The sequence below is a fragment of the Trachemys scripta genome, chromosome 6 (genome assembly GCF_013100865.1).
Source record: "Trachemys scripta elegans isolate TJP31775 chromosome 6, CAS_Tse_1.0, whole genome shotgun sequence".
NCBI lineage: Eukaryota > Metazoa > Chordata > Testudines > Emydidae > Trachemys > Trachemys scripta.
The window spans coordinates 100,041,659-100,066,200 of NC_048303.1; the positions used below are offsets into that span (position 1 = coordinate 100,041,659).

Sequence of the window (24,542 nt, forward strand, 5' to 3'; positions counted from 1 at the left end):
GAGCATGTGCAATTTCAGATTATTAAAAAACAAAAACAAAAAAGCCTTGGGGTAAATGCCAGAGAGAAAAGACATGTGTGATCCAGAACTGGATTTAAAAAAAAAAAAAAAAAAAAAAAAAACAAAAAAACAAAAACCAGGTCAGGTAACAGTTTATCAAAATCAATGCCAAAGTAAAATTATCCCATTACAGAAGGTGCTGCTCACGCCTCCCTTTGAGCCAGTGGTGTGATTCCCAGCTCAAGTAAACATACCAACACGAGCTCGAATAAAGCTAGCCTGCTAAAGTAATGAAGTGTAGCCACGGTGGTGCAAGTGGTGGGAGTGGCTAGCCAACATGCATACATGTCCATCGGAGACACCAGGTACATATTGGGGGCAGCAAGCTTGTGAAGCTGTGGCTATATTTTTTTCTTTGGCTCACAAGCTCTATGAGAGCTAGCCTGAATAGGTTTCCTTGAGCGGAGAATCACATCCCTAACTCAAAAGTGTAGACATACTCACAGTACTTGATTTCCATTATAGCCTGTCGTTTTTCCATAGTCACGCTTTCTGAAATATTTTAGCTCTAATACTTGACCATGGCTGGTCTGTGTTCACTGGGAAATTTGTTTTGGGAAAAATCATTCCCCCTACCCCCCCAAAAAAAGATTGTAATTGTTTCAGTGGAAAACCACAGAGAGCAAAACTCGCACAAAATGTTGCCTTAACATCAAGGACAAGAGAACATTGAATCCGAGGGAGGGAGGGAGGGAGGAAGAGGGAGAAATGGATCCAGCAATTTTAGTCTGTCTTCCTTTATCTAATCTATTGAGGGTTTTATACTGCTGCTCACTGCTGTAGTATCTGAGCACCTTCTATGTAAAAATCAACAGCCATAGAAAAGTCCCTAATGGACCTCATGGAATCTCTGGTTCTTCTCCCTTTCGGGGGTATGAAACCTCTGTTTGGAGCATGGTTATGGTTTTTTGATTTGTTAGTTATTTTGAGGCATGGTTTTTGGTTATTTTGATTGGGGGCGAAGAAGGCAAGTAGAAGAGTATGTTGATAGTGAGTGTCATTGGGCTTTGTCCAAGAGAAGGTTTTGCAGTGTTTCCTAAACATGACCAGCCTTTGGATTGGCCTAATCTTCTCTGGAAGTTTGTGCCATAACCGATTCTCAATTTGGCTGCATTCATCAATATTATGCTATTTTCTAATCTTTCATTTTTTTTCAAGACAATGCTTCTTCTTGTACTAAAGTTTTGGGCATTGTATTCTATTCCTGGATCCATAAGAATCACCCAGGGAATAGTGAGAGATTGCAGTACTACCACTCCCTTCTGCTTCCCAGCTCATTTCCCTTTGCCACTAATGCATGCCTAACTAAATATAACCCCTTATTAGGGTTGAGATACTGAGCTAAATTCTGCCTGTAAATTAGATGCACACAGAGCCCACAGTAATACCAACTGAGAGCCAGCACTGTGTGTTAGGGTGTGACAGAAACACATGAAAGCCAGGAATATCAAGTCCATCATCTCCCATTGCACACTCCCTTCTCATCACAAGGGCAGCACAATTTAAGGAAGGTTGAGACCAAATTCTACCTTGACATAAATCACCTGCAATCCTCCTGATGTCATCTTTAACTTTGGATTTCCTGCTTTTATACCAGTCTGTGTCACATTATTAATCATAGCTCAGTGGGCTTTGTTCCCCTCAGTCTTTTTGAAAGATTCTACAAGGTGTATTTATTGGTGTAAGAGCAAATGTACTTCAGGTTTTTTGTCAAGTGTGTAACATTACCTGTCTCCACGACTGTAGGAGCTTGAGTGATTTCCCAGTTGTGACTATGCCAATGGCTCTGCCATTTTTTAAAGGGATCAAGGGGCAGAGTCACCTAACGTGAGAGCAACTTTGAGCTCCTCTGCCAAAAGCCAGTTTACCTGGTTAAAGGAACACCACCCACCACTGAAGGCTCCTTGGGTGGTGCAGAGAAACCATAAGGGCTCCAGACCACCCTCCTCCTCCCTGCAGCTGGTGCTGGGAAGGGGACTGGGGATGGCCTTACACCCTGGCATACCAGAGGGTGTACATGCAGCGGGGCCACTGGAAGCCATTGAGGCTGCTCTAATTTGAGTGTGGTTTGAGCCTGGCACAGAGCAACCCCAGGGTAAAGGGAGAGAGTAAGTGTCTTTAAGGCATCTTTGCACACTTAACCTCGAAACTGTGTTGAGCACACTTCTGGCAGAGCCATGAATTGAGACACATGTTTAGAAGATACATGTAATACGTGATTTGTGAGCAGTTACAGCCCCACCATTCAGCACCCTCAATTCTCACTGAGTTCAGGGTGCTCAGTACCTCACAGAACTGACCCCTAAGTGGCTAATTGTTGAATTTTAATGGATCAGAGAGCTCTAACAAGCTGGTGGATGCCCTGATTTTGTGCATCTCCTGTCTCTGCAATTAGTTCTATGGGACGGGGTTCTTGGCAGGGGACAGGGAAGGGGTCTTTTGCTTTTGGTGAAAGGTCAGAGGATGTTGATGATTAGACTACGTTCCTGCACTAAATTTTCACAAGCTGCTGTTGTGGCAAGCAGTCCTTTTTCAAAGGCAAAATTTAATGCCTATAAAAACAAGATCTACCCACTGCTAGGCACATGTTTTCCCCTTCAGGATTTGTTATTATCTTAACACTTTTAATGACATGTGATTATCATAAGATATTATCCTGGGTAGTTTGTTTTCCCACACTTTACAATACACAATGAGGCAGAAAAAATCTGGAGGGAAGAAACAACCATCTCTAAAACTGTTCTCTGCACTGTACCTGGGATAAACATGCCAATTTTACTTTACCCAGTACACACTGCCCAGCAAAAAAGGCGGAGATATTCTGTAGGTCAATAAACAAACAGGAAGAGGAATACATAGATATCTGGTTTTGCTCAAGTAAAGCCTGGTCTCTTCTAATGATAGAGCTGACTGACCTGGCAGGACAAGGGTCCAAGTTGCACTCCTGAAGTTTTGGCTTTGGCTTAATATTTTCAGGGTAGTAGTGACAGTATTGATCAGCCACCACCCGGCTGCTTCTCAGATCGTAACACTCAGCAGATGTCAGCTGGTAACCTATGACATTCAAAGAGTCAAAAAACAGAGCATCTGAGCTCAATTTCTTTCTCTGTATATGTATTAAATACAAGTAAACCCTGGTTTTGTACAACATTATCCAAAATGACAGTCCCCCTCAATGTAACAAAAGGCTTACCCCAGATTTAACAAACTTATTTTACAAAAAGATTAGGTGTCTCCCCAAACCTTCATAAAACAGATTTGCCCCCATACATTACCCATTAAATCTATTATATATAGATAGGATCAATGTATATAAATAGATCTATAAACACACACACATACTTTAACTCACAAAAATGCCTACACTACTGAAATTACTTCTTAACTTTTATTTATTTATTTTACTTTAGAGCCAAAGCAGCAATATAATTCAGTTAGCACTGCAAAGGTAAATAGTCATGCTTCACAGTTCATATTATTGTATTATAAAAGCATATACATTAAAAGACTAAAGAGCTGATTCGGCTCTTAAATGCACTATTATTTGTAGAGCCCTGTGCGGATACAAATTTATACCCGCGGATGCAGATATCCGTGAATATAAATCGGTATCCACAGAACTACAGGGCTCTCCCGGGCACCACAGCACTGAAAGGAGCAGAACATGGGGCTGCCGCTCCCAGGAGCCCAAGGTCCCGCTGTACGTTTGTGGCATGGAACCCAGATCCCTTGAGTAACAGTCAAATACCTTAGCCACACGACAATATTTCCTGTTAATGGTGTTATGCTGGTGTAAAATTTATTTCATTTGTGCTAGTGTAAAAACAGTATAAGTGAAATCTGCATTAGGGCAAGAAAGCCCAGTTTTCAAAAGCTTATGCCTAAACTGCATGTGCAAATGGACATTTAAAGGATAACGGTGCACCTCAGTGGCCATTTAACTCATAGCCTTTAAGGTCAGATAGGAGCATCATGATCATCTAGTCTCACCTCCTGCAAATTGCAGGCCACAGAACTTTGCCCACCCACTCCTGTAATAGACCCCTAGCCTCTGGCTGAATTACTGAAGTCCTCAAACAATGATTTAAAGACTTGAAATTACAGAGAATCCACCATTTACACTAGTTTAAATCTTCCAGTGACCTGTGCCTCATGCTGCGGAGGAAGGTGAAAACCCCCAGGGTCTCTGCCAATCCGACTCAGGGGAAAATTCCTTCCCACCCCAACCCAGCGATCAGTTAGACCTTGACCACATGGGCAAGTAGTAACTTGGAGCCCTCCCATCTAGTGTCCCATCACCAGCCACTGGAGATATTTACATGATCAACAGTAGATATGCAGTTTTAGTTAGTAAGCTATCCTGCGTCATTCCTTGCATTTCAGTCTGCACTCTAACCTTCTCCTCTTTTGTAATTGTAATGCTGCCAGACTCACTTCATGATCATGTAATTTTGTTTTATTTTCAACTTAAAAAAATAGTTCAAAAAAATAAGAAAGAAGGAGAAACCTACCATGCAAGTGTTGAAACGCATGCAGCATCTAAATGTATGTATTGTAAACAGTAATTTTTATGACATTATTTAAAGCTACTATGAATGTGCAGGACAGAACTTTGAAGGCTCACTACTTCACATGTGTAGCTATTATTTAAAATATGAAGGCAGTCAAGACTGTAGTCTTCGTTTCATTTTAATAAATTTTACACGGACCAAAGATTTACCAATACAGTATTTAATAAACTGCAGCAGAGGTGTGACTAAGTAACAGATCCAAAATGCACTGATGTCAAAGGCAGTTTTTCAGTGGGTTTGGATCAGGGGTAAAATTTTCAGAAATACCTATGTGACTTGGGACCCTAAATCCCATTTACAAAAGTGATGTAGGTACTTCAAAAATGGGACTCCTAAGCGCCGAAGTCACTTTTGAAAATGGGACTTCAATGCTTTTAAAATTTTTACTTCAGACCCTAACAACCCAATAAGTAACACTGTATGTGGCCAGCACTGTACTGGTACTTAAGGGAATATGCATATTTTCTTTTCACTGAGTTCCTTTTGATTTGACTACATATCTAATTATCTTATATATTCATTGAATTGTGTTATCTATTGTTGTAATTAACCCATATGCAATCAATGTGTGATGAATAGATTAAATTTGTAGGTATGAGTATAGGAATATGTAGAGGTATTATAGAGGTATAGGATTGATAAGGATGTATTATTGGTAAGAGTTTGTTAGGTATATAAGTAATATAAGGCAGTAAAGCAACACCTACAGGCCTGAGGCCTGCCAAATTTTAGCTTAGCCATATCAGGCCTTAGGTCGGAAAGAAGTTGACACAACAAGCTGACCCAAGGGCAACCTTGTAACAATAAAGTTTCAAGATTATTGTAACAGATGTGATAATGGGTGATTGGAAAATATGCCACAATATGCCCATCACTATCGCAAGATGCCCAATTGTAACATGATGGGAAATTCTGCATTGACTGCAAGTTACAATGGGGACTTGTTGATTTAAATGTTAATGAAGATAAGGAGAATTAAGAAGATGGCCTCTGCAAAGTGGGGCATCCCAACATTTATTAATAAGGGTTACGAGCGTGAGTGTAACTCAGGATAAAAGGGGTACCCTGGCATGAATAAGGGAAGACGAACCCATCAAGAGACCCACCTCTTGAAAGATTCACCCATTTCTATGGTGCCCTTGGGGATGTGAATATGTAAACATTAATAATAGACTAGGACTTTAAGGTCAGAAGGGACCATTATGATCTTCTAGTCTGACCTCCTGCACAACGCAGGCCACAGAAACTCACTCACCCACCCCGTAACAAATCCCTGACCTATGTATGAGCTATTGAAGTCCTCAACTTGTGCTTTAAAGACTTCAAGGTGCAGAGAATCCTCCAGCAAGTGACCCATGGCCCCCTGCTGCAGAGGAAGGTGAAAAACCCCCCAGGGCCTCTGCCAATTTGCCCTGGAGGAAAATTCCTTCCTGACCCCAAATATGGTGATCAGCTAAACCCTGAGCATATGGGCAAGACTCACCAGCCAGACACCAAAGAAAGAATTCTCTGTAGTAACTCATATTCCACCTTATCTAGTGTCCTATCACAGGCCCTTGGGCATATTTACCGCTAATAGTCAAAGATCAATTAATTACCATGCCACCATAAACTTATCAAGCTTAGTCTAGAAGCCAGATATGTCTTTTGCCCCCACTGCTCCCCTTGGAAGGCTGTTCCAGAACTTCACTCCTCTGATGGTTAGAAACCTTCGGCTAATTTCAAGTCTAAACTTCCTGATGGCCAGTTTATATCCATTTGTTCTTGTGTCCACATTGGTACTGGGCTTAAATAATTCCCCTCTTTCCCTGGTATTTATCCCTCTGATATATTTATAGAGAGCAATCAGATCTCCCCTCAGCCTTCTTTTGGTTAGGCTAAACAAGCCAAGCTCTTTGAGTCTCCTTTCATCAGACAGGTTTTCCACTCCTTGGATCATCCTAGTAGCCCTTCTCTGTACCTGTTCGAGTTTGAATTCATCCTTCTTAAATATGGGAGACTATCAGAATGGACGTTATAGTTACTCTCCATCTTGATTCACGTACATATAACTGGCATTAGCATTGATTATCGGCATAAGAAGATTTGCAATAAAGGGACAACTGATAACTTGTGAATGTTGATGAGGTCATTGATACTGTTCTTCATGTGCTTCTAGAGTCCCCCAACCCAATGATGTTCCTCATGGTGAGTCTCACCTTGCTCATTCTGATAATGTAGCCATTAGGGAATGTGAACCTTTGGCATCTGTCACTGTGGTTTAAAATGTGGATAAAATATCACTGGCAATACCAACCTATCAATATTATAAAAGGCTACAACTATATATCCTTTAAAATAAAATTCCAAGAATTTCCAAAATTGCAATGGAAACTTCTTTGTCTACTGCACTTAAGTATGGTTAAAGGTAATAAAATAGAGCAAGATCAAGGGAAAAAACCCACATAGGGCCAGGAACTTCCCTCATCTCTCACCCAGGCAGGAGATCTATGTATAGAGGTACTGCACCGGAGCCCAATGCCAATCTCATACACCATGGGACCTGATTGTGGACTCACTCTCCAAGTATATAAGTTGCAGGTTACTGTCCATCTTTTCATTCTGGGTGAACCTTTCCCTTGCCCTCCTTCGCCTCATCCATCCTCCTCATTTCTTTTATAGCAGCAGCAGCAGTTGGAGTGACACCCTCTCCTTTGTGGAATTCTTGTCCTCCCTAGAAAAGGGGCTTTCATCAAAGCTGTTTGACAGATTGGCCAGCAAGGATTTATACCTTTTGGTATCTAATTATAAACAGTTGTTACAATCAACTTTGTAAATTAGTTTTGCATGAATGCAGTGTAGAAGAACACGAAAGCAGTAAAGCTGCAAGATTTCCAATCTGATGTCACTACATGTATTACTGGGGTCATGAGCAACATATTGCTCATGACATTGCTACATAGTATCACATTGCTACATAGTATCACATGTGTTGACAAGACAGCTTGTCTTACAGTTTTTGTTTTCATTGTTGGTCTTCAAATTGGGAAAAGACTGGACCAGGCACGAGCAGGTTGCTGGGAATTCCTTGAATTAAAGCCCTGAGGCTTAATATCAAGTTACATAACTGATCACGTGTGCCCTGATTAAGGGAATCAACATAGAATAGTCTAACTTCCCCAGATCCCTGGCCCAGGATGCACTAGGCAAAAGCCTGGAATGATTCTGTTGACAGCCTCTTCTTCAGTTGTTCTAGAGTCAGGAAACTGGAGAGCATTTTGTCAGGAACATGGATTTTTCTGCCTTCATCAGGAGGGTTAGAAGGCAAAGGAAAGTCAGTTACCAAACACTGTCAAATACAAACTCAAGAGCCCAAAAGAAGAAAGATAAACTAATTGTGACGATTGCTTGCATACAAAGGCCCATATCCTCAGCTCTGGAAGGGGACAGTAAAGAAGACCTTTGCACTCCCAAGATTCTGGGCCTGCTGAATGGCACACTGGTCCCAGGAGTAACAGCTCTAAAGGGCCCAACAGAGCAGCCACAGATCAGCATGAAAAGGAAGTCCCTGGCTATGCTCCATTTTCCTTAGTCACATCCCTAGGCCATTAGCAAGGGAAGAGTGGAGCTGTTAACTAATATAGAATATGTATTATGTGCACCATACATGCATGTATGTATGCATTGAGCATCAATAACATTAAGCACAAATACTGTAACAGTGATATAACCTAAACTGACTTATACCATAATCCTGTTCACTTATGCTAAATATCTCATAACTCCTTGCATTTACTGAAGTGAGCATTTGGCATAAGCAGACAGGAAACTTGTCAAAAATCAAGATACATCATTGTGACTCAGTACAAGCTAGGGAAGTACCTTCACAGACAAGTACCTGGAATGCTAGTTGTGACACTGGCAGACCAGGTGCCAACTCATGCCAAGGCCCCAGGCCTCACTGAACAGTGACAAATGCATAGCTGGAAACTAGTCTGACTCACCTGCATGTTAGCATTTTTAAAAATAGATGTTAAGTTTATAAGAACGTGTTTAGTCTTTAGGAAATATTTGTAAATTGCTGCATGCGTTAATCTCAAGCAATTAAAAGAATTAATCATGCCGTTAAACAATAATAGAATACCATTTAATTAAATATTTTGGATGTTTTCTACATTTTCAGATTGATTTCAATTATAACACAGAATACAAAGTGTACAGTGCTCACTTTATATTTATCTTTGATAACAAATATTTGCACTGTTAAAAAATGGTATTTTTCAATTCACCTAATACATGTACTATAGTGCAATCTCTTTCTCATGAAAGTTGAACTTACAAATGTAGATTTATGTATGAAAAAAACTGCACTCAAAATAAAACAATGTAAAACTTTAGAGCCTACAAGTCCACTCAGTCCTACTTCTTGTTCAGCCAATCGCTGAGACAAACAAGTTTGTTTACATTTACAGGAGATAATGCTGCCAGTTTCTTATTTACAATGTCACCTGAAAGTCAGAACAGGCGTTCGCATGGCACTTTTGTAGCCGGCATTGCAAGGTATTTAAGTGCCAGATATGCTAAACATTTGAATTCCCCTTCATGCTTCGGCTTCCATTCCAGTGGACATGCTTCCATAATGATGACGCTCAATAAAAATAATAATGCTGTAATTAAATTTGTGACTGAGCTCCTTGGGGGAGAATTGTATGTCTCCTGCTCTGTTTTACACACATTCTGCCATATAGTTCATGTTATAGCAGTCTCAGATGATGACCCAGCACATGTTGTTCATTTTAAGAACACTTTCACTGCAGATTTGGCAAAAGGCAAAGAAGATACCAATGTGAGATTTCTAAAGATCGCTCCAGCACTCGACCCAATGTTTAAGAATCTGAAGAGCCTTCCAAAATGTGAGAGGGGGGGTGAAGTGTGGAGCATGCTTTCAGAAGTCTTGAAAGAGCAACACTCCAATGTGGAAACCACAGAACCCAAACCTCCAAAAAAAGAAAATCAACCTTCTCTGGTGGCATCTGACTCAGATGATGAAAATGAACAAGCATTGGTTCACACTGCTTTGGATCGTTATCGAGCAGAACCCATCATCAGCATGGACGCATGTCCTCTGGAATGGTGGTTGAAGCATGAAGGGAGATATGAATCTTTAGGGCATCTGGCATGTAAATATCTTGTGATGTAAATATCTTGCAGCAACAGTGCCATGCAAATGTCTGTTCTCACTTTCAGGTGACATTGTAAATAAGAAGCGGGTAGCATTATCTCTCTAAAGTTTTACATTGTTTTATTTTTGAGTAGTTATGTAACAAAAAAATCTAGATTTGTTAATTAGACTTACACGATAAAGAGATTGCACTACAGTACTTATATGAGGTGAATTGAAAAATACTATTTCTTTTGTCATTTTTATAATGCAAATATTTGTAATCAAAAACAATAATATAAAATGAGCACTGTTACACTTTGTATTCTGTGTTTTAATTTAAATCCATATATTTGAAAATGTAGAAAAACATCCAAAAATATTTAGTAAATTTCAATTGGTATTCTATTGTTTAAAAGTGTGATTAAAACTACAATTAATCAGAATTATTTTTTTAATCACAATTAATTTTTGAGTTAATTGCGTTAGTTAACTGCAATTAATCAACAGCCCTAGTAAAGAGAACTTGTAAAATCATCATATAAATAATACCAGCTGAAATTTGTAACTTGGGAAGCACGTAATGCTGTAAAGTAACAACGCTGCACAATTCGGTTCCCGGAGACTGGTATCATATAGAACCTTTCCCCCTGTACTATATTATTATTGGCTTAAAGCAATAAACCTGGCTGACATTGGTTATTTGGCATCTTGAGTATATTTTATAACAAACCAAAGTGAGGTCAAGCAACTGACTATACAATTTATCAACAGTAGCCATCACACCAGCTTTATACCACTTAATCTGGGCCATTATTTGATAGCTTTATCATTCACTATGGCCACATGGTCTTCAAGGTTTCAGCAACAATAGAATTTAGGACTTTCTAATCCAAAAATACAGGCTACTACCATGGAAGTGACAGGAGAATTTCCCTTACCTGCAGTAGTATTCGTGCTCACGTTTTCTGTAGACTAGCCACTAGAAGGCCACAGTCACAAATAACTGAGCAGGTCTGAGCTATCTAGTAGGTGGGATCTCTCTCTCTCACACACACACGCTATATATTACCTCCTCCACAGGATGCTGAACAAGGAAAGAAATCAGTTTCCCTCCATCGGTGAATGATGGGCTGATAGAAGATAAACTGAACTGCGCTGTCAGCAGCACCAGCGTAACGGACCTGAAAAAGATGTAATGATAATGGTAAAGCTGCCACGGTTTGTGACACTAACACTCATTTTGCTGTAAGGATCTTGTAAATACCATGCATTACATGAAATACCAGAGGCATTTTGTAATTAAAAACTGAGAGGCACAAACAGAATGTTGCCTCTTGATATTCAGACTGAACCATTGCCAGAAATTACACTCACACAAATGGTTAGCGAGTTGGGTCCATGGTGTTTTACAGCTTGTGTTCTGTAATGATGAAGGAACAGAAGTGTTATTGCTATTGAATAACTTTAAGGAGAGCTACCACACAGAGGACCTGGACTGAACTTCACACCACCAGGAGATCATCCACTGGCATTTAAAACAACACACCTTTCCTCTGCCTCACTCCAATGAAGGTTACATTCTTAAGAGGGGGAGTGGCTTCAAGACAATGAAAGGCTAGACCCTGTAGTAGCATAGAAAGAAAGATAGCTGATTGTACCAGAGAGAAACACATGCACATAAAAGAAACAGATGCAACTATCAATGTTACTTTAATATGTAAAAGGAAGTAAAATACTTCAACTAGAGCAAACTAAAGCTTTCAGGAAGGTCTAATTCTTTACTGTGCCAGGAGTATCTCTTATTTGGTCAGTAATGCATTCATATTCTCTCTCTTTACTGTGGTGCTGTTATATATTATAAACTAGTCCTTTTAGTTAATTGAATTTTGGATTTCCACATACAGTTTAGGATCTGATTGTATTTTTAATTACAGGCTCAGGTTCTTGGTGGTGGCCAAGGCGCATATGCTAACACTCAGGAGGGATGTGTGTGCATGTGTATTGAAGTCATTCTTTGTGCTCCTCCCCCCCCGTCTTGGGTGATCTGTGTGCAGGACTGGTCCCCTGGCATAAAGCAGAGTGCCTGGCTGGTAATGGCCCCACGGGGTTGACAACAACGACGCACTGTAGGGCACAGGGAAGCCCTGGTCCCACACCCTTTCCCCCAGTGATGCTCCTTATACTGACAGCTGGGAGGGGGATAGCATGGGAGCTGTTGTGCCACTAGAGAATCCCCCTAGGCTGGGTGTTATTGCCAGGGCTGAATGTATCAGTGTTGCTAGGGCTGTTCTGCACCAGTGCCATGGTGCAAAGGGGACACAGCACAGGGGAGATTCTGACCCACAAGTCAGAAATGGAGACGGCTTATTAGGTCACCTAGTCCTTCCCCTTGCCAGTGCAAGATTGTTCCCCGAAGTGAGTTTTTTAGTGCTTTATCCAGACTAGTTTTAAATGTTTCACTCACTCTCTCTCTCTCTCTCTCCATATAGTCAGTTAGTTGCTCCATTTTAATCTTTTGGGCTCTAATTGTTTTTAACTCTGTCTTTATTTCTCCCTCCAAAAATTGAGAGGCACCAACAAAGAGAAAGGGACTTGACAAAAAAACAAGAATGAAAAAAAATGACAAATCAAGTTGAATTGAACAGCAGAGTCTGTGTTGTGGGTTTCTCCCCTGCCCTCCGTAGATGGACAGAAACATGATAACAAATCACAGTAAATCTTGAACTGCATGAAGGGGGAAAGAAGAAAACGGAAATGCTGCAGGATATGTTGGGGGCCACAAGAGTTCTGGTCCACTGAGAGTATGCTGGTCTCTTCTAATTAGAGTAAACACTGAGGTAAATTCCCAACAGAAAAAATACAGCTGTAGCAATACAGGTTCCTCAGCAAATGAGAGGCCTCTTGTATGGATTCATATCATTTAGTTCTGTATGTCAGAAACAGGATATCTAATTCCTTGTGCTGGGATGGTCCATTAATCAACTCTTCAGAAAGACCTTTCTTAGTTCACAAGAGCCCAGCACACTCCTGGGACTAGCACAGTATCATGCTGGAAGCCATTAGAGAAGGTCTCTGGTTTGAACACACAGAAACAAAATTCACTGGGGAGAATTTACTTTTCCTCTTTAAAATAAAGATCAACAATGATGCTTAAACCAAAAAGATCCACTCAGCTGTGCAGTCTTAGGTGGAACGAGATAAATGAGAAGATAGATTACACAGGGCTTAGTAAAAGGGGGTGCGGGGGAAGGAGTTTCACATCAAAAGTCAGGAAGACATAATAACCCATCTCCCCAAAGAGTATCCCTGTGTGTCTGCGATTGTCTGTCTGATCTGACAGAGAGAAAAGGCAGATGCGGATTTTTTCCAGAGCTAGGTGGAAGTTACCCACACAACCATGACAACCACATGGGTACAAAGGAATCGCAATGAGCTACAGATGCGAACTGAATGATACTAAATAAGTCAGGTGAAAGAATCAGACAAATCACTGTTTATTTTCTCTATTGAGTACTATAAGCACAGGAAGACCAGTGTATACTGATTCCATGCAGCAAAAACGTCTTTCGAATTTTGTTTGACAATTTGTTAAAACTAAGGGTTTGATCCAGCAGAAAATATCAGTGGTTGTCTAACCCAGGCAAGATCCAGAAAGTAACACATGCTGGCTCTGTAGCACATCAAATGCTTCAGGAGACCGTTCAGATTGTTGCACAGGGCCAACTCCCACACACACAGTCCAAATTGGAAGACTAGGAAACTTGTGAAGCTGTCCCATCTCCAGTAGCCTACCTGTCCTTCTCCTAGACTCTGCCCTACCAATGATGGTAGCCACCACCCTGAGAAGAGGAGGCAAAGTCTTTTAAAATAATAGAGAGAAGAAACTCCAACTGACGTTGATTTGCTGTGTGGTCCTAGGGATATCACTGAGTCTCAAAATGGCATATACCCATTTATATTGCATTTAAAACTGTTTTTGTAAATCAATTATCAAAGTGGTGCACATGTGTGTGTACACAAGCACCGGCTGTTTAGTTCCCTGATGAATAACTGCACTTTGTTAAAATACTATATTGATTTGGGAAAAACTGCAGCATCCTGAATGAAAACCAACAAATAACCTAACATTTGAAGCACAAAATTAACTATGTTTTGGAACAATTAAATTTCCAAATGGCCCTTCTGTAGCAACAGATTTGCTAGTGTAACACTGACAGACCCTGGTAGTTGGCGGGCGGGATCAAATGTGGGACCTCTGGAACTTAGTGCATGAGCCTCTACAGCAGGGGTTGGCAACCCTTCAGAAGCGGTGTGCCGCGTCTTCATTTATTCACTCTAATTTAAGGTTTCACATGCCAGTAATACAACATTTTAACATTTTTAGAAGGTCTCTTTCTATAAGTCTATAATATATAACTAAACTATTGTTGTATGTAAAGTAAATAAGGTTTTTAAAATATTTAAGAAGCTTCATTTAAAATTAAATTAAAATGCAGAGCCCCCCGGACCGGTGGCCAGGACCCGGGCAGTGAGAGTGCCACTGAAAATCAGCTCGCATGCCGCCTTCGGCATGCGTGCCATAGGTTGCCTACCCCTGCTCTACATCATGAGCTAAAAGCCAACTGGCTGTTATCTAAGCCTGTAGAGCAGACTCATTAATTGCTCTCTCTTTAAGTGGTCTCGGTGGGATAGAACACCACACCCAGAAGGTGTGTAAGTTACACTGGCACTGTGCTTAATCCTGCTAGCTCTGGGGTTAAGTAGGTTGAGCATCCCAGCCAGTTGCCCTTCACTCCTATTGAAGTCAGTGGGAATCGGGGGAAGGAGGCTCAGCACATAGGTGCTAACATCTTTCAGGAACAAGACGCAACAGAAGACCACCAGTTTTGTGAAGATTTGGGAGAATGCATATGCTCACATCTGCCCCAGGGGAACCAACTGGTTACTTCCTCTTTGACAAACAGTCACTACTGATTTTTTTTCTCTAAGGCAGAAAGGAAGGAAGGGCCCCCGTAATTAATTCTTGTCCCACATTTCTCTGCTTTTTAAAACTGTTTTTGTAAATCATTTCTCAAAGAGGTGCATGTGTGTGTACACAGGCACCGGCTGTTTAGTTTCCTGATGAATAACTGCACTTTGATAAAATACTGTATTGATTTGGGAAAAACTGCAGCATCCTGAATGAAAACCAACAAATAACCTAACATTTGAAGCACAAAATTAACTATGTTTTGGAACAATTAAATTTCCAAATGGCCTTTCTGTAGCAACAGATTGAAATATTTAGGCTTTATTTTACGTAGTGCTGAGCTGTCCTTTGAGTCATCAGAACAAAATTAGCCTATATCATTAAAATAAAGCGATTTGGTTTTTGCAATGTATGCCTCTGCAATCTATTTATGTCTGTCTGTTATAGATCACAGTAATCTGACTGCCAGGACTTTACTAAGTTTACATCAGCAGTTGTGCTGTTTAATCAGCAGGCATTATTAACTCATCCTTTCCTGCCCATCAGGTAGTTGTCAGTGTACGATCTATGGTCAAGTAAGGATGTCTGCATTCTAATAAAATGCCCAGAGACTTTATGGAATTTGTATGTGTGCATGTGTGTGTTTGTGTTCTTTTTATGTATAATCCAAACCAGGGGTTGCATCACTCTGCACTCTCTTTTGTCTAGTCAAGTTTGATCTGGCATGTTATGATCTAACTCAGTCACCACCATCCCTACCATAAAAGTTCTGAAGAATTTTTCTGCATCATTATCACAGATGCTTTTGCAAGTGCCAAATCCCAAACCATCAAGTTTGATTTCTTAATGGCAAACTGAACATTAAAGCCTTATATTAAGTAACATATAAAGAGGGGGGGGGGCGAGTGAGCCACATCTGGCATATGTAATTTTGACCTTTTTATGTTAATAAAAACAAAAATGGCAAGACTTTTTTATACAAAACTTTCCTTTCTATAGTTATAGTGCTTTAATATTCCTAATTATATCTACAATTAGAGAGCTAGGGTGTGTAGGAGACTAATTGCTGTTCCTAATTTGTATATGCAGGAAAAATAATTTAAGATGATCATTTAAAATAAAACAATAAGCACAACAGACTAAATAAATAGAGATGCTGAAGGCTTTCAACTGTATAGTATAAAACAGAATTAGAGGCTGATTCCTTTAATACTTTTTTGTTCCTTGGAGGAAGGAATGCATGGCGTTTGAGCCCCACGGATTATTCTCCCAGTCGATTTTTGGCCTCAACTTCCCTTAGTTTCAAAGGACCCGAGAGTGGGGCCAACTGTCTTTCTGACAGATGAGAGCTCCCTCTGGTGCCTGTCAATGTCACTTCTTAATCAGCCAAGGGAATCACCAAAAAATGACAGGAGGCACCTTACTGACCAGGGACCAAGCACAAATCTTTGTAGTGGTGTCAGCCTCTGCTCACCAAGAACAAAGGATCAAGCATGATCACTGGGGCGACTATTAAAACGGACTCTTTAAAGTGTCTTTGAACCTAAGCTTTCTACAAGTCTAAAATAAAAAGCTATCAGGTTCAGGTGACTGCTTGACTCTCAGTAGCGTCCCCAAGAAAAGAACCAGCATGCAAATGAATGGAATGGAATGGGGGAGAGGGAGAAACATAACTGCAATGAACAATCTACATTATACACACACACAAATTATAGCAGGCCAGGCAAGTTCCCCCTCCCACAATTACATTACTGAAATAGTAACCAAAAAAAAGCGGGGGGGCCTATGGACTTCATGAAGAAAAGCAAAAAAATATTTTTGAGGGAGAATGCACCCTTATCACCCACCTAATTTTGTTTGACTCATGCCAGGCCCATTCCCCACACCTTAATAGCTCAACTTCCTCTCCCGAGTGGCTTCTCTCTTATTCATAGAATCATAGGACTGGAAGGGACCTCGAGAGGTCATCTAGTCCAGTCCCCTGCATTCAAGGCAGGACTAAGTATTATCTAGACCATCCCTGACAGGTGTTTGTCCAACCTGCTTTTAAGAAATCTCCAATGATGGAGATTCCACCACCTTCCTAGGCAATTTTTTCCAGAGCTTAACCACTCTGACAGTTAGGAAGTTTTTTCTAATGTCCAACCTAAATCTCCTTTGCTGCAATTTAAGCCCATTGCTTCTTGTCCTATCCTCAGAGGTTAAGAAAAACAATTTTTCTTCCTCCTTCTTGTAACAACCTTTTACATACTTGAAAACTGTTATGTCCCTCCCATCCCCCATCCAGTCTTCTCTTCTCCAGAACAAACAAACCCATTTTTTTCAATCTTCCCTCATAGGTCATGTTTTCTAGACCTTTAATCATTTTTATTGCTCTTCTCTGGACTTTCTCCAATTTGTCCACATATTTCCTGAAATGTGGCACCCAGAATTGGACACAATACTCCAGTTGAGGCCTAATCAGCGTGCAGTAGAGCAGAAGAATTACTTCTTGTGTATTGCTAACAATACTCCTGCTAATACATCCCAGAATGATATTTGCTTTTTTGCAACAGTGTTACACTGTTGATTCATATTTAGCTTGTGATCCACTATGACCCCCAGATCCCTTTCCACAGTACTCCTTCCTAGGCAGTCATTTCCCATTTTGTATGTGTGCAACTGATTATTCCTTCCTAAGTGGAGTACTTTGCATTTGTCCTTATTGAATTTCATCCTATTTACTTCAGACCATTTCTCCAGTTTGTCTAGATCATTTTGAATTTTAATCCTATCCTCCAAAGCACTTGCAACCCCTCCCAGCTTGGTATCGTCCGCAACGTTATAAGTGTAATCTCTATGCCATTATCTAAATCATTGATGAAGATATTGAATAGAACCGGACCCAGAACTGATCCCAGTGGGACCCCACTTGTTATGCCCTTCCAGCATGACTGTGAACCACTGATAACTACTCCCTGGGAATGATTTTCCAACCAGTTATGCACCCACCTTATAGTAGCTCCATCTAGGTTGTATTTCCCTAGTTTGTTTATGAGAAGGTCACGTGAGACCGTATAAAAAGCATTACTAAAGTCAAGATATACCACATCTACTGTTCCCCCCTATCCACAAGGCTTGTTACCCTGTCAAAGAAAGCTATCAGGTTGGTCTGACACAATTTGTTCTTGACAAATCCACACTGACTGTTATTTATCACCTTATTATCTTCTAGGTGTTTGCAAATTGATTGCTTAATTATTTGCTCCATTATCTTTCTGGGTACAGAAGTTAAGCTGACTAGTCTGTAATTCCCTGGGTTGTCCTTATTTCCCTTTTTATAGATGGGCACTATATTTGTCCTTTTCCAGACTTCTGGAACGTCTCCCATCTTCCATGACTTTTCAAAGATAATTGCTAATAGCTCAGCTATCTCTCTCAGATATTGAGTCTCTCTGCTCACTTCCCAGCCATCTAGGGTATGTCTGCATTGCAATGTAAGCCCAGGGTTAGCAGAACTCAAGTTAGCAGAGCCTGGGTTTGTTAACCTAAGACTTGAGCGTCTACACTAATTTGTAACCCCAGGTCAGGAATGCTTGTATCCTGGGTCCAAACCTAGGTCTCCAGCATCTACACTGCATAATATGGGCTCAAGTCCCACCACCCATATCCCAGTCATCTTAACACCCTCCCAAAATATGGCTTCTAAAGCCAGAGGAAATGCATGGGGGGGCATGTGGGGCCATATGACTTCCAGATTGCATGGTCATATGGTGTGGCTGGGTCCCCTTCCTGTGGGGCAGCTGAGGCAGCGAGCTGTGAGCTATGCCAGGCAGGGAGAGGCAGAGGCAGGAGGAACAGTTGGAAGCTGAAGGGAGGGGGGAAAGGTCATGACTCGAGCTGTTCCAGGGTTGCGTCCCTAACCCCTCACTATCAGCAGGCACGGGTCATCTCTGGATTTGTTCATGTTGCACTGTGGGAAAACTTGACTGTCCACCAAACTTGACTGTCCAGAGGACAAAAAAGTCGGCCTGTGGGATGGTGTGATACTTTTGGCAGACTTTCAGAACATGAGTCCAGTGTGGTTGAGTCTACACTGCATGGTCGTGGCTTAACTCAGGCTGGGACCCCACACACCCCATGAAGTCCTGGGACTCTAAGTCTGAGTCCTGCATTAGCGTGATGTGTGTGTAGATGAAAAGGGGGTTAGATTGGAGCCTGAGTTAAAACCCTGGACTTTCATTGCAGTGTAGACTTACCCCTAGAGGTTTTCATATCTGATGGAGCTGGCTGGTCTGTTTTGTTCCTCTATTATTGGAGCCAGTCAGTCATTCAGCTACTCTCCCTCTCTGAACAATCAGGGTATGTCTACACTGCAAGAAAAAACCATGGCTGGTCCGTGCCAGCTGACTCATGGGCTTTGGGGCAGTTTTAGGGTTAGGCTGGAGCCCAGGCTCTAGGACCCTGAGAGGCCCAGAAGTCTACACAGTAATTAACACTGCCCCATAGCCCGAGTCCCACAAGCCTGAGTCAGTTGGAACGGGCCAGCCATGGGTGTCTTAACTCCAGTGTAGACATACCGCCAGTCTACTTAGCTCTTTCCTCCTCTCCAAGAGCCCTATTTCTCCCAGCAACCAAAGCTGTAGCAACCACTGGCTCCCCACACTGCCCGGCCACCAACTGCTTCTGATGGAGGGTGAAAAGGCTTAAGTGGGAATTAAGTGGAGCATATGCCCAGTGCTGGCCACTGCATAGGGGTGAGGAGTTTCACACATTATGGACACTAAAAACAACAACATGGAACTGTCAGGACAACTCCAGGCTTTTCCTCCTACATTTCTAGAGACCAGGATTCTTTAAAAACAGAATTGGAGTTTGCATTCAATTCTCCTGACTATTCATACATTCTATTACCAAAATGTGGAAGCAGATGATGGGTGGCTGGACAGCACGGTCTATGGACTCCAATTTATCACTCACTATTACTAAGTAAAAGAAACCAAAACAATTATTTCAGTACAACTCCTGTAGGATTTGCATGCAGTTGCTTCCTGCAATTCAAAGCAATCAGTACTTAACAGTAAATAAGCCCAAATGTCAGCCCTCCTTTGGTTTCTCACTTCTAGTAGCAACTTTTCAGCCAGTGGGAATGTAATGTTTGCATACCTGGGATTATAACAAGTTTGCTAACTTGACTTTTCTAAATGAAAACATTTTCAGCCAATCTAATAAAGATTCTAGGAGTGTTTCAAGAGACAAGCCCCTGAACTAGAGCCCTTTTTATTACATTTTCACTTAGCTCTGTTTGCACAAGAATTGCTTTTCCAGGGAAGTAAATCAGGGCACTCAAGTGAGGACACCCCTTTGTGAGTAAAGCTGGCTGCCGCCATTCTAGGGCCTTTAATTGGCTTTTCAGAGATACGTTAGCTCTGCACATTGCCAGCAAAACTCTCATCGCTCTCGTGGACAGGAAAGGTTGTGGGCACGCCTGGTTTGGTGTGGAGATGCCTGCATTTGTATATTCTGCCTTCTGCAAAGTTAGTCTTAGGGTAAGCCTAACAAAGAGAAAATCTAGCAACTAAAAATTAAAAAAAAAGGGGGGGACTAATTAAATAGCAAAGAATAATGGGGCAGGGTTTGTTGTGTTTGAGGATAGCTGTTGGCTAAATACATGTTCCTCTAGTCTGCTCTTACATTTACTGTGAGTAAAAACTGAAATTGTCTACATATTTAAATAATGAAGTGTGAGAAGGATTTTATTCCTGCTTTAAGAGCCTGATCTAAAGCCAATGAAATCCTTGGAAAGATTCCCACCGACTTCAAAGGGCTTTGGTTCAGGTCCTATATGCAAATTTCTATGCAACCTTAATGAGAAATATGCTAAAGTGCCTCCATAATTTTTTTGTGTGAAAAAAGAGGACAGAACCTGTCTTTGCTTTTTGTGTATTGTGCAGCACCAAGTACTTTATCAGCATTTATCAAATATCTCCTTATCTTGTTCGTTTCTTATTCTGCACTCAACAATTCCCTTTTTCACACTGCAACACAGGAACATTGTTAGTCAAATTTGGCCAAAAATTTACCAGCAGGTTTTGTGAAGATAAGTCTTTACATAATTTAAGACCAATAGAAATGTTCCCTTGCATTTATTTATTTTAAATTCCAAATGAATGTGTTATAAATAGAAAACAAAGCCATAACTTTACGGAGCCCATACATAGTGGCCTGGTGCTAGGGAAAACCTGAAAGCGTTATGGACTAGAGACACAAGATACCTTCCATTGAAATCAATGGCAAAATTTCTATTAAGGTCAATGGCAAGCAGGAGCAGACTGTAGAAGCTAAGCCTTTGCAAATAATACCACTTAGCTCTTATATGGCATTTTTCATCCATGGGTCTTAAAGTGCTTTATAAAAGGAAGGGAAGATTTATTATCTCCATTCTACAGATGAGGAAATGGAGGCATGGAGAGGTGAAGGGACTTGCCCAAAGTCACACAACAGAGCAGTGACAGAGCCTGGAACACAAGCCAGCTCTTCTGATGCTCCGTTCAGTGCCCTGGACCATGTTGCTTCCAGCTATTATATTTCAATCATCCAAGCTGAATGAAATTCCCAACCACCAGTAAATAATGAAAAGTAAATTAAATCTAAGATTATTTTGGCTTTTATAAGTGAGGGTGTAATTTGTAAAACAGGAAAGGATTTTTTAAAATATATAAACATTTTTAATTGAAAAAAGTCTTTTGAGTTGGAATATATACAATCAGTGCTGTGGGGTGACATTTAGGGGGTTGAACTGCTCTCTTTAAACTATTCCCGCCTTTGACCAGGAAGATACAACTTCAGCTTGTTTTCCTTTGGCTCTTTGTTCACCAGACACTTTTGGCTGCGGGGTCTGGACTGGATTAGGGGCCGCTACCATGCTGAGAGAGACAGAGGACAGTGCTCTAGTGCAGTGCTCCAATTCAATCCAATCACCTATCACATTTTCCAATACAGCATTCATACTTCCAGCTGCCACAAGGTCATCAGCATTAGCTTAAATCAAACATCCTCTGGCTCTAGGTCCCATGATGAAAAATTTATGGAGTCCTGGACATGGTACAAGTTTTACAGCTTTATGGATGAAATTCTTCAGGTCTCTCTGACCTACTGAAAAAAGGTTTTATTTTATTGTAATCCCCAAACGTTCAGTTTTGTGTGTGCGTTTTTCCTACAGAATGTGTGCATTGCTTCCAGCAATGTGTTTTGTATTACCTGGAAGAACAGAAAAGCACTAATGGGAGGAAACAACTTGATTCTTATTGCCAGTGCAACACAAAACAGAACCTCCAAACAATACAATGGCTTCTCGACCAAAGCCATCCTGCTTACCTTGGGGTCTTGAAGCCTAGTTCTCTACTCTATTACACCCATTTTACACTTTCAGTGGGGCTAAACTGGTAAAAAAACAGCAAAATGGAGTGAAAACTCGGGCCCTCGGTCTTTTTTTTTTTTTTCATGTCACAAGCTAAGTAAGCTGCTTGGCTTTCAGTTTATACCTATCCCAGACAGCATCCATGGAAAGTAATCTGCCTTCTCTTGCCATTAATCCATCTTTTGTGTGTAAGACACACATGGAATGTGTGTTCCTCTCCATAAACTCAGTCTCCTTCCCAAGGAACTTCCAGTGAAACTTTTATAATCTATTTATCAAGAAATTCAGAGAGGGTGCAGGAAATAGCCTTCTCTAAGCCCTAGATATAAACATTTCCTGGCAAAGGATGCTGTCTAGGAAAGATCCCTGTGGTCTTTCTGCTGCACCAACCTGGTTTCACTTTGGGCTTTTGTTTTTACAAAGCCATGTTTGGGCCACCTCACCTTGACTGTGAAGTCTGCACTGAGAGGCCCAGATATTCTCAGTATCTCCTTGTCCGGAAACTTCTGGAAGTCGACGCTAGAATTGTCCACCAAGAAGGAGCCTGTGGAGCTGAGGCTGTTTTCACCCTTCACACCTTGTAGAGTCTTGGTTTCCAAATCTGACAACCACAAAAAAGATTATCCAGAGCAGGCAAGCACGTGACAGTGACAAAATAATAATACCATGGGGATGGAGTGTAATAAATAGTAAAGGAAAACCAGGCCCAAATTAACCAACGTGCACTCAGTGCCTCTCGGGGGGCGAGGGGGCAACCACAAGATTTGTGTGGCTGGCATTGGAACTGAGCAAAACTGATTGGCGTTGTGGCCTTGTACAAAGGGTCACAGAGCCATTCAGGTTTGGCCTGGATGCCCCTCCATCATGACGGGGAAGTGGGTGGGGAGAGTGGGATTGGTCAGGACAAATTTGAGTGAGTGGCGTTGTGCCAAGTGATCCAAATCCAAATCTCAACCTAGTGACTTCATCTGTGCCCCACTATCCCAAATCTTCGCTGAGGCAACATCTCATTCCAAAATAAAAAAAGATCCTGGATTGACCTTTTCTCTCTTCTAAAAATTTCCTCGCTTGGCTGCCATACAGCTTAATTCTATTGCGAACGTTTGCTAGGTTGGGAAAGAGCATATACGCTGGGAGAGAAGGCAGGAGCAAGGGAAGAGGGAAAGTAATTTACAGAGAAAGGAATAACAACTACACTAGAGCAGGCCAGGAATACCCGACAGTCCACTTAAAAATTATGCATTTCAGAGGATTTGAACTTTTAAGAAAATGTTATGTATTTTTTGTTCTAGTTTATAACCTGTAATTTGCTGGTCATTATTCACAGCTCTAAATCTAAACAGCTATAAAAAGATTATTAAGTAACTACTGCTGTCTCAACACAAATAGCAGATCATATACTGGGATTTCCAAACACCCTTTCCATTGTACCAGGATGCAAGCACTTTGGCATGATTGCCTGTGCATTTCAGCTCTGTGCTATTACTGGGTGCTCTGTTAACGTTGACATATGGCTTGCTGTCTCTTACTGGGGTCTACGCTGTCAGAAAGGTGTATCCAAACTTAAGGGAAAAAAACCACTACAGTATTTTGTAATTGCCCCAAATGCTACATCTTACCAGTTACACCACTTTGAGTGTTTGGGGCTATTGTTAGAGAATACTGCAGCATTCTCTTCTATAAAAGCATGGGCAGCATACTCAGCTCACTTCAGTTTTGATCTATCTTCAGTGCCACTGCTGAAAAGGAGGCAGCAGGTGGCTGGCTACTGCACGGGTATGAAAGAGAGGGGAAGAGTACAAAGAGCTTTACTGCCCTGCCTTGTGTCCTTGCCCACAGACCAGTCAAAACTGTGTTCTCCTGAGTGTAGAGAATGTTCTCTGCTTGCACGCTCTGGGGTACATGGCACTCCAAAAGGTACAGGGAGGAAGCAGGGCCATCGTCCCCTCTCCCGCTCCCTCCACACCAGCGACAGATGTTGCAACCATGAAAGGGTTAGTCTAATAGTCAGTGGGCTCATCCCCGCTGGGCAGGGTAACTCCTTAACTGCACAATTTGGCTCTACACATGTGTATCTTTTCTATTCTTCTCACCATAGATGAATGGGGAGGGGGTATGTGGGATAAAAAGAGCAAGAGATTTGCATACGAACAGAAGAATGTGCTAAACTCATGAGCAGTTTGATGACAGAGCTCAGTAGCAGGGAAGCTTGTCCTCTAACCTCCTCAGTATCTCTGCAGTCAGTGGGATTTTTTTTTTTAAACAGAAGTGCTTGTCATCGAACGAGTCAGCCAAAAGATGAACACACAGAAATGGTGGAAAAATTGTGGAGTGACAGAAAGATTCTGAGCCTCTGGCCACATTCTACTCTCAGATGCATATGCAAGTCCACTGATTTCA

At 41.3% G+C, this 24,542-nt stretch overlaps 1 protein-coding gene across 8 annotated transcripts in view; it reads right to left on the reverse strand.

Moving 5' to 3' along the window:
- Positions 1-24,542, reverse strand: part of ADAMTSL1 (ADAMTS like 1) — a 714,047-nt gene that overhangs the window by 146,921 nt on the left and 542,584 nt on the right. For all 8 annotated transcript variants that reach the window (XR_004646076.1, XM_034773212.1, XM_034773214.1 and 5 more), the window contains 3 exons: positions 22,586-22,743; positions 10,844-10,955; positions 2,976-3,114 (listed from right to left, as the gene is read on the reverse strand). Coding sequence is in view for 7 of the 8 variants with exons in the window: in XM_034773212.1 (XP_034629103.1) it covers positions 2,976-3,114; positions 10,844-10,955; positions 22,586-22,743 (409 nt within the window). In the remaining variant the exon portion in view is untranslated. The remainder of the gene's footprint in view (positions 1-2,975; positions 3,115-10,843; positions 10,956-22,585; positions 22,744-24,542) is intronic.